Source organism: Zingiber officinale, chromosome 4A, assembly GCF_018446385.1.
Source record: "Zingiber officinale cultivar Zhangliang chromosome 4A, Zo_v1.1, whole genome shotgun sequence".
Lineage (NCBI taxonomy): Eukaryota > Viridiplantae > Streptophyta > Magnoliopsida > Zingiberales > Zingiberaceae > Zingiber > Zingiber officinale.
Genome location: NC_055992.1, coordinates 2922688 through 2933995, shown reverse-complemented (window position 1 = coordinate 2933995; position 11308 = coordinate 2922688). Strand labels below are relative to the sequence as shown.

Below are 11308 nucleotides of genomic sequence, written 5' to 3'. Positions count from 1 at the left end.
TAAGGAGGAGGAAATGGTTTTAAAAATATTTAAATATTAGTATAAATTTATTTTCACTATCTAAAAATTAAAATTTTAAATTTAGTGAGTTAAAATGAACTTAAATTATTATTTTTTTTACTATAGTCCTTGATTTAGTTGAAATAATAATTCATCGATCCCTAAAATTTATCTAGAACTTAAAGTCAAAAAATCATTTGTAATCTTCAACGTTTATCTTGATGCTGCTTCTCTTTTTTTTTTGGAGAAGAGAAAAGGAAAAAAATAACTCTTATGCTTAGAAGAGGAGAAAGAAAAAAAATTACATGTTTATTATCGTTAGAGAAGAAAAGGAAAATAAACAAATAGGGAAGAAAAGAAGAGAAGAATAAAAATGAGGGATGGATAAATGGGTGACATATGGTACAATGGGGTTGTAACACAAATCTAATTCAATTTTAATTTAGTGATCTCATTTCACGTCTTATGATTTAATTCATCCATTTATTTTATATATATATATATATATATATATATATTAAAATTCAATATTTAATATTTTAAGTTGTGATATTTACTAATAAAAATATGTACCAATAGATAGCTTAGGTTGTGGGCTTTTTAAATATGTAATCAATTTCAATGTAGATCCGTTACATTAACGGTTCTCTTAGTGTCAGTCCGATATGGAGGGAGGTACATGCAGATATATAGACGTCAGGTATATGGTGAAGTAAATCTCAAATCATTAATTTCTAAGAATTAACCCTAACTATTATACCAAAGATATCATATATTTATTGTCTGTGTTATACTTGGGGCAATATATAATCAATTTTAATTCCGACAACAAATGATGGTAAATAGGCCAATCAAATAAACGATGAAGATTTTCAAATATATTGTTTTAAATTTTTTAACAAAACATGAGAGAGGACGGGCACACCCCCTCTACGCCACATGGCTATACAGTCCTACACTTATGAACAATCCCTCTCTAAAATCTTTCAACGTAGGCATTTCATTAATTCGACCATCCAAAATCAAGATCTATATTTTAGATATGCTCTTTCTCACTCTGTCACTTTCTTTTCATGAAAGTGATGGACACCAAAACTCTAATGCGTTTTTTACTCTAATTAAAGAGGATGAGAAAGGAAAAAAAAATTATAGTGAAAAGTTATTTTAAAAAGGAGAGAAAAGAAAGGTAAAGAAATTCTTTCTTTTGTATATTTATTTATCTTGATAGAGGAAAATCCACATGTAACATAATTTTATAAATAAAAAATGATATATGCATCATTTTTTTTAGTGAAAATTATTTTAAGAAGTTTCAAAATTATCCGTATTACATTTCTCTTCCATTTAAAAATTTAAATGAAGTAAACAACAACAAAAAAAATTTCATAAAAATTTTTCCTTAATTTTAATTTTCGTTCTTCCAAATAAAGTAATCTTAAATCACTTTGAATAAAAATAAAAATCAATGTACTCCTTGGTAAATCTCTTTAATTGATCTATACCTATGAATTAAAAATAATAAATTTATAAAAATTTTATAAAATTTATCACAATCTTATTATAAAATCAATGCCAATTATATTCCATAACTAATGAATTATTACGACTCCTGCTATTTAAAAAATATTAAATTTTTAAATTTTTAAATGGTATAAGTCTATCCATCTGTTTCGGATGAAAATCACTGAAAGAATTATAAAAAACTTCAAATCAAAATCAATGAGTAAACCTCTTTAATGTATTTATGCTCTCATATGCGTGCATACAATTAAATTATATCTAAATCCACGTAAATGCCAAAAAACTAATGATTAAATTATATAAAATTAATATAAAATAAGACAATTTGAGAGAAAGAGAATAAAAGAAAAAGAAAAAAAAAAATCTTCCACAGATGACAAGTTGGCATCTTTAAAGGCGACTGTGAGATTATAGTGTCCAAAAGAAGAAAATGACATCTAATCTGCAGTAAGATGAAAATACAACTTTATTTGTCTGTATATGATTCATATTATCATCTTTTACTTCAACAAATTAATAGTAGTGATAAAAGGGATGCTATTATTTTAACGGCCCTCTTCCCATATATTTTATAAAAAGATAAATTATGAAAATTTATTCAATTAAAACCATCATACTGAACCAGATATCTACACAATTCTGTATCGTATCAAATTAAAATTAATATATTTTTAAAAATCTTGTTAATATATTCAATTTAAATTCGATAACATAAATAAAAAAATAAATTGTAAAAATTAATATAAAATTTGAAGAATTGACGTCATGATGTATCATCGATTTGATCCATTAACTTAGCATTTTTAATTCATCGGTTAATGGACTTTGGATTCTTATATGTCTATAAAATTAAGAAGATAGTTATATATGTTTATATTCAATATTATTGATTATCAACTAATCATTAAAAAAAATCTCTCTACTTCAAAAATAATAAATATATTATTTTTCTTATGTTACAATTGAATACGACAAAGAAAAAAAACAGTACGGTTAATAATAAAGAATACGACACTTTTGGACGGATTCATAGTTCGTTTCAAAATAGGTAATTTATCAAAAGGCATAGATAAAAATTTAAATTTATTAAAAGACGTACATTATTTTTTTATTTATCAAAAAACGTATTTTTTTAAGTGTATTTTCTATCTTACTCTCATGATAGTTTGATTTTTTCTACCATTTTCTTTTTTTTATTATATTTCTTACTTTTCTCTTTTTTTATCAGCAGAACATATGAATAACATTAGTCAATTTTTTTCATAACATTTTAATACATTTGAAGAAGTAAAAATAAATAACGAATAGCATATTTGAACTCCTTGCAATTTCAGAAATCCACTAGAACTAAAATAAATGCAATCGGAACTCTCTAGGTCGATCAGTGGGTTTCGGTCAAAACCCACTGATGGACCTAGAGAGCTCCGATTACACCCATTTCAGTTTTTATGAATTTCTAAAATTGTAAGGAGTTCAAATATGGTGTCTGATCCGGTGATAATTCTGGAGGGCCCATCTCCAAAGAAGTTCAACGCTTAGATGGCCGTCAAAGTCAAGAGGTGGTCAGCTAAGGGACTAGCCGAGCCGAAGTCCCTACAAGCTGGTCGGCCGGAAGAGTTCGGCGATCGACCAAAAGAGTTCGCTGAAGGTGGGCCAAACCTACAACCTGATCGGCCTATAGAACTCAAGAAGGGTTGGTTGAGCCTACAGCGCACTGTGACCAAAGACACTCACGCCGCTCGGCTCAGATATACTCGAAGGAGGTTAGGGAATTGGCTGGCCAGGCCGATCAAGGGAAGTTCAACCAGACTAACGGTCGACAAATCAGACGGGGGATACGTGCCAACATCCTTTTGGGAGTCGATGCCGCCGGCTGACGACGCCGATGGACAGAAAATCGTACGGGAGAAGATTCCGCCACCTTGACAGGGATGCGTTCGCCCTGTTATAGTAAAACGTCAAGGACCCTTTCTCGATGTTAGCTTTTGGGGAAAGTTTGGGAATGCGCATCTGCCCGGAAGTGTGCAGTCAGCCCGCCGAAGCTCTATATAAGGAGGGAGGTGGCCATCCGCGGAGGTACGCGTGCAGACGTCTTTTGGCACCACTATTAACTTCTTTACTTGCTCTATTCTCTCCTTCTGCTGTTGTGTGACTTGACCGTCGAAGGGCCGTCACCGGGAACCCCTTCTCGGCTCGGCACTAATGACTTGCTCTAATCTCTAGCTTAGGATTGGATTTTCTTTGCTACAAGGTGTTGTATTGTGTTTTTAAATTTCAGATGTTGTAGTACTATACAATCAGGTGTTTATGGTTAGAGATGTTTGAATATTTATCTTTATTTTTTGATTAGATATTTAATTTTAGTTTTGTGCTTGGATTATTGTTATTGGAGTTGTTGTAGTAATGTATTTGTGTTTTGTGCTTCGATTGGATATTTGGTTCGATATTTACATTCATATATTATTTTGTATTGTCATTGTCTAATTGTGTACGTATTGTGTTGTTTGAAAACCATCGTATGTGATGGTTTAGATTGATATGAAATGTAAACAAGGACGACTGCAAAAACAAAATGTTGTTGCTGGAATTTCTGTTGGGCGTTACTGGAGACGAAGGGGCACGGTTTCCCTTCGTTTCTCTCTTTGTTGCAAACGCCAAGGAGGCGAAGGGGTGTCCTTTCCCCTTCGTTTTCCTTAGTCTTCTTATAAAGGTCTGTCCAAGCCTTTGAGAAGACGAGAGAATAGAGCGCAGCAGAAGGTGATCAGAGGAGCAAGTGAAGCTGTGAGGTGTTTTGGTCGAGCAAAGGAGAAAGTCCAGAGGCTGGGATTTGACTCGTGAACTTTGAAGTGTTTTCCGGTTGCCCCGTGATCGTGCTTCCGACAGCGGCAGCCTCTTCGTCGACTGGCGTCTTCAGTTGCGATTTCTTCGGGAGATCACTGTGACTGGTTACCGCTTTCGTCTCGTTTTTATTTCATGCTCTCAAAAAGTCCAACAATTTCCAGGTATTAGAGACGGAATATTAAAATTCCGTCTCTAATTTCTCCCCGGAAATTATTGTTATTACGATAACTAGCGATGAAACTTTAATTTTCCGTTGTTGAGTGCTCTGAAATTGTCTGAAATGTCGATACTTGCGACAGATCATTAAAATTCCGTCTCTAACTAGAGATGGAATTTTAATCTAATTATAGCCGGAACTCTATAGTTAGCGACTGATGATTAATTCCCATCGCTAAAATTTTAAAGACAGAATATATACCTCGTCTCTAAATAACGACAAAATATTAAATTCCGTCTCTAAATAGAGTCAGCGACAAAACTCGTATCGACGCAGTAATTCCGTTGCTAATCAGTCTCTAATCTAGTTTAGTGATAGATTAGAGACGGAATATTCCGTCTCTAATGCTGTATTTTTTTGTAGTATAAGACTCTCCTAATTTAAAAAATATCGAAATTATAAATTTTTTAATGATGTAAGTCGGTCCATCAATTTAAATTGATTGAGGGACCTTAAAAATTCTAAATCATTCCAAATCAAAATCAATATATTCATAGAAATCTTGTTAATGTATTTATGCATTCAAATCTAAATTTGATAGCAATAAATTTTTGAATGAGTAAGAAAAAAATATAGAAAAATTTCATGATTATTTTAAAAGAAATTATTAAGTTCAAATTCTTGAGCATAAATATATTATGGAGATTTTTGTAAATATATTAATTTTAATTTAAAATGATTTAAAGTTTCTTTTTTTTTTTTTTTAGATTTATTAGTCACTTTCACCTGTGATGCTGCACTGGGAGATGCTAGGCAATATAGAGAACACTTCAAATCTGACTGGCACAAGCACAACCTAAAGCGAAAGACAAGGCAACTTCCTCCCCTAACTGCAGAAGAATGTCTAGCAGACTTGGAACTGGGAGATTCAAAGGGCGATCTCAAGGAATATTCATTTTGAAGAAATGCCATGGCAAAATGGAGGTGCGAGCATATAAAAATATCTGCAAAAGGATTTAGAACAAACTTGATTTATGATATAGAATCCTTCCTAGAGTTGATCTGAGCGTCCCAATGGACTATGATATATATTATTGTTACAGAACAACTTGGAGTTTTGATTCTGTAATACTGTCTTAAGCTTAACCACCAGTTGGGGTTTAGTAAACACAAGTAATTAGCACTAATACAAATTAGAGGAAAGTATAAATAACATGCTTAGAAGATAAGATACGGTCTCAAGCGGGCGGAGGAAATCGAGCGGTAGCAGTCAGCCACAGGGCCGATTTCCTGGACGCCGTCGACCCAGACATCTCCTCCATGTTCAGCTCCTCCGGCCTCATCCCGCCAGGCAGCTCCCAGTCGAAGCAGAGGAGCATCTGCGCCAACGCCAGTTCCATGGTGGCCATGGCGAACTGGTACCCCGGGCATAACCTCCTCCCGCTGCCGAACGGCACGTACTCAAGGTACGTCCCCTTGTAGTCCGTCTCAATTCCGGCGAACCTCTCCGGCCAGAAGCTCTCCGCGTCCTCCCAGTACTCCGGGTCCCTCCCCATGGCCCACGCGTTGATCAGCACTCTGCTTTCTTCCGGAATCTTGAATCCCATCACCTCGCAGCTCTGCTTTGCCATCCTCGGCAGCAGCAGCGGGATCGGTGCGTGCAGCCTCAGCGTCTCCTTGATTACCATCTTCAAGTAGCTCAGCTTCTCCACGTCGCCGTCTTCGACTCTTGCCTTGCCTTTCAGTGACTCCCTCACCTCGATCTGTGCTTTGTTCATCACCTCGGGATTCCTCATCAACTCCGACATCGCCCATTCCAGAGTCGTCGCCGTGGTATCCGTGCCTCCCACGAACATATCCTGTAATCTACAGATTAGTATACAGTTCGGGTACAGCACGGGGATGAGATTTGATTGTCGATTCAGACCACTATACAGGCTTTGACGTTGTCGAGTGTGATGGGGATTTCCAGGTCGCCCTGTTCTTTAATCCTCAGAAGCACGTCGATCAAGTCCTCCTCTGATTGATTGCTCTTCTTCTCCGTCTGGTGGTGCTTGATGATCTCATTCATGATTTTGTCGAGCCGTCGTCGGATTTGCCAGAACCGCGAGGTTGTTCCGGTGATGACGTCTAGGAATTTCCAGGACGGGAAGGAGTCGACGATGCTGAATCCGGTGAGCGTTTCCATCAACTCCCTCACCACCGGGAGAAAGCCGTCGTATATCTTGCCGACGGAGGATTCGGTGATGATGTTGCTGCTCAAGGTCATGAATTTTTCGCTGACGTTGACTGGAGATCCGGTGGACATGTTCCTCGTCAAGTCGAGTATGTTGCGCTCCCTTACGGCGGCGAAGGACTTGACACGGCGCGCGCTGAGCATCTCGACGATGCAAACCTTCTTCATCTGGCGCCAGTAGGGGCCGTAGGAGGAGAAAGCGATGTCGGTGCAGCCGTAGCCGACGATGCGGGCGACGGCGACCTCCGGGCGGTTGCCGCAGTTCACGTCGTGGGTTTTTACGACGGCCTCTGCTGCTGCGGTGGAGGAGACGACGACGACGTCGACCTGGCCGACCTTGAGGAGCATGACGGGGCCGTGGACGGCGGCGAGGTCGCGCAGCAAGCGGTGGGTGGGCTTGCCGACCAGGTGGTGGAGGTGGCCGACGAGGGGCAGCCGCCAGGGGCCGGGAGGCAGAGGCGGCTCCGGTGAGAGTACTTGTCTGAGTTTGGAGTCCGACCGCCGACTCTTGAGCAGGAATTTGATTGCGAGAAGGAACAAGAAGGCTAATAACAGTGATGGGGGAAGAAGTTGGAGCTCCATCTCCAAGGTCTCTCGATTGTTTTGTCTATCTTCTCTCCGCATTTCACAATTGTGTGTTTTTAAAGAGGAGGAAATGGTTTTAAAAATATTTAAATATTAGTATAATTTATTTTCACTATCTAAAAATTAAAATTTTAAATTTAGAGACTTGAAATGAACTTAAATTATTATTATTTTTTTTATTATAGTCCTTGATTTAGTTGAAATAATAATTAATCGACCCCTAAAATTTATCTAGAACTCAAAGTCAAAAAATGATTTGTAATCTTCAACGCTTATCTTGATGTTGCTTCTCTTGTTTGTTGGAGAAGAGAAAGGGAAAAAAAATAACCCTTATTCTTAGAAGAGGAGAAAGGAAAAAAAATTACATGATTACTATCGTTGGAGAAGAGAAGGAGAATAAATAAATAGGGAAGAAAAGAAGAGAAGAATAAAAATGAGGGATGGACAAATGAGTGACATATGGTACAATGGGGTTGTAACATGATAAAAGAGAGAGAAAAAATTTGAAATAGAACTTTTATGAAAAAAAATATCTTAATTCATTTTAAATTGATGGAACTTATTTAAATCTTAAACGTGATTCGATAATAATTTGACTAAATCAACTCCAAATCAATTTTGATCTAAATCAACGTAATCTTTATCTCCGCACCTATCTATTGGATTTATATATATATATATATATATTAAAATTCAATATTTAATATTTTAAGTTGTGATATTTACTAATAAAAATATGTACCAATAGATAGTTTAGATTGTGGGCTTTTAAAATATGTAATCAATTTCAATATAGATCTGTTACATTAACGATTCTCTTAGTGTCAGTCCTACGGATATGGAGGGAGGTACATGTAGATATATTGACGTCAGATATATGGTGAGGTAAACCCAAAATCATCAATTTCTAAGAATCAATCTTAACTATTAAATCAAAGATATCATATGTTTATTGTCTGTGGTATACTTGGGACAATATATAATCAATTTTAATTCCGACAACAAATGATGGTAAATAGGCCAATCAAATAAACGATGAAGATTTTCAAATATATTGTTTTAATTTTTTAAACAAAACATGAGAGAGGACGGGCACACCCCCTCTACTTCACATGGCTATACAGTCCTACACTTATGAACAATCCCTCTCTAAAATCTTTCAACGTAGGCATTTCATTAATTCGACCATCCAAAATCAAGATCTATATTTTAGATATGCTCTTTCTCACTCTGTCACTTCTTTTCATGAAAGTGATGGACACCAAAACTCTAATGCGTTTTTTAGAGAGGATGAGAAAGGGAAAAAAAAAAAATTCTAGTGAAAAATTATTTTAAAAAGGAGAGAAAAGAACGGGTAAAGAAATCCTTTTTTTGTATATTTATTTATTTTGATAAAGGAAGATCCACATGTAACATAATTTTATAAATAAAAAATGATACATGTATCATTTTTTCTAGTGAAAATTATTTTAAGAAGTTTTAAAATTATCCGTGGATGATTACATTTCTCTTACATTTAAAAATTTAAATGAAGTAAACAAAGAAAATTTTTTTACTGTAAAAATTTTTCCTTAATTTTAATTTTCGTTCTTCGAAATAAAGTAATCTTAAATCAATAAAAATAAAAATCAATGTACTCCTTGATAAATCTCTTTAATTGATTTATACCTATGAATTAAAAATAATAAATTTATAAAAATTTGATAAAATTTATCACAATCTTATTATAAAATCAATGCCAATTATATTCCATAACTAATGAATTATTACGACTCCTGCTATATAAAAAATATTAAGTTTTTAAATTTTTAAATAGTATAAGTCTATCCATTTGTTTCGGATGAAAATCACTGAAAGAATTATAAAAAACTTCAAATCAAAATCAATGAGTAAATCACTTTAGGGGCTGTTTATTTGGGGGGTTTGGAATAGGAATGGAATAAAACTTGTGCTTGGTTTGGGGAAATGAAGGTGGGACCCATGGATTCATTCCTCTAAATAGAGGAATGAGTCATTCCTGAGTAATATGAGGGGTATGGGTATTATTCCCATTTCATTAATATTTACAATCATTCTCATATCCTTTCCCATTCCCTTATCCGAACCAAGCGCCCCCTTAATGTATTTAATTATGCTCTCATATGTGCATACAATAATATAAATTGAGAGTAATAATTGTTTTTTTTTTTATGAAGTTCATTTTATTAACTGTCATTCATACAGAAATACAACAAAACATACAGAAATAATCCTCCAAATTCACAGAAATTATACAACCCAAGGAGAATGTTCAATCTAGGGATGTAATAAATCAAAAAAATCTAAAACGAATCAAATTTTGCACATGAAGGAAAATGTGCTCAGAGCTAGGAGTTTGTCCCTTAAAAATAACATCATTGTGCTCTCTCCAAATCCAATATACAGTAGAGCAGAAAGCAGCTCGACGAATCTGAGAGCGTCTGGACTTAAAAGAAGCATGCCTGGAAAACCAACTGACTTCTCTATTCCAGCGTGAAGGGGCTCTTTGGATAGAACAAGAATGTAGTATCTTAGTCCAAACCATAGCTGAAAGTAGACAAGCGAAAAAAAGATGAGAAATAGTCTCCCTGTAAATACCACACAAACTGCAAAGATCAGAGGAGGTGACCCCATCTGAGCAGTCTAGAACGAGTAGCAAGTCTCCCCTTAATTGCAAGCCAAGCAATAAAACTACATTTAGGGACATGAGAAGAGCCCCAAATCAAGTTATACCAAGTCACAACAAGCTTTTTAGGCCTGAAATATTCATAAGCAGAAGCAATTGAGTATATACCAGAAGTGGTAAGCTTCCAAAAATTAATGTCTGAATCAATAGAACAAGTAAAATGGACAGTAATAAAGTCCCAAGCTTGATCAGTAATACAATCAATAGGATCAGGTAACTGCCAATGATTATCATGCCAAACATCAGCAACATAAGCCGATTTAGAAATATTAGCATCAACAATACAGATAGACGGGAATTTCTCAATCAATGAAACACCCCGAAGCCATGGATCAGTCCAAAATTTGAAATGCATACCAGAACCAAGGCAGTAAGAAAGCAAACCCTTAAACATAGAGCGAAGATCAAGAAGCTTCCTCCAACACCAACTGGCATCAGGGGGCTTGATTATCCCCCAATAACTCAAGGTTCGAAGCTTATTTGCCCTGATCCAAGCAACCCATAAACTTTCATAAGAGGTTAAAAGAAACCATATATTTTTACCTACTGCAGCACAGTTCCAGATTGACAGTGGCTTAAGTCCCAAGCCACCTTCTTTTTTAGGTAGACAAACATCATGCCAAGCAACATGTCTAGATTTGGAATTGGAATTGCCATGCCAGAGAAAATCCCGACAAAGCCTGTCAATAGACTGAATAATCGATTTTGGAAGCATAAAAACAGAACACATATAGACATAGAGACTTTGTAAAACAGAAATCACCAATTGGATCCTACCCCCATAAGAGAGAAAACGAGAAGTCCAACAAGTAATTCTAGCAGTGATTTTATGAATAATTTTGTCACAATGCTCTTTTTTCAGACCTGAGGATATTAAAGGAATCCCCAAATAAGTCACAGGAAGGGAACCTTCCTTGAAGTTTAACATGGTCAAGATTTTAACTTTGATATGATCAATAACACCAGAAAAGAAAACAAGACTTTTACCCTCATTGATATGAAGCCTAGAAACTTGTTCAAAATGTTTAAGAATGGACATAACTTGAGTGACTGAGTTAAAACTACCACGACAGAATACCAACAGATCATCGACAAAACAGAGATGAGTAATTCGAAGAGTACGATATCCAGGGTGAAACCCAAAGTCAGGTGGGATCAAATGGTGAAAACAACGAGAAAGGTATTCTATAGCAATAACAAAAAGAAGAGGGGAAATACGATCACCCTGTCTAACTCCTTTTTTCCCATAAAAGTAGCCCTCCAA

The 11308-nt window shown here is 35.5% G+C and overlaps 1 protein-coding gene across 1 annotated transcript; it reads right to left on the bottom strand.

The window, feature by feature from the left end:
- Positions 1-5534: 5534 nt before the first annotated feature.
- LOC121969260 (premnaspirodiene oxygenase-like) lies at positions 5535-7387 on the bottom strand. Its single transcript, XM_042519252.1, has 2 exons — positions 6447-7387; positions 5535-6378 (listed from the first exon to the last, which is right to left on the bottom strand). The coding sequence occupies exons 1-2, from the start codon at positions 7377-7379 to the stop codon at positions 5758-5760; spliced, it is 1554 nt and encodes a 517-aa protein (XP_042375186.1). The 5' UTR covers positions 7380-7387; the 3' UTR covers positions 5535-5757.
- Positions 7388-11308: the final 3921 nt, after the last annotated feature.

Coding starts and splice junctions, on each gene's coding strand:
- LOC121969260 (XM_042519252.1), bottom strand. CDS start 7,379: ATGCGGAGAGAAGATAGACAAAACAATCGAGAGACCTTGGAGATGGAG. Junction 6,379..6,446: donor ACGTCAAAGCCTGTATAGTG/GTCTGAATCGAC, acceptor TGTAGATTACAG/GATATGTTCGTGGGAGGCAC.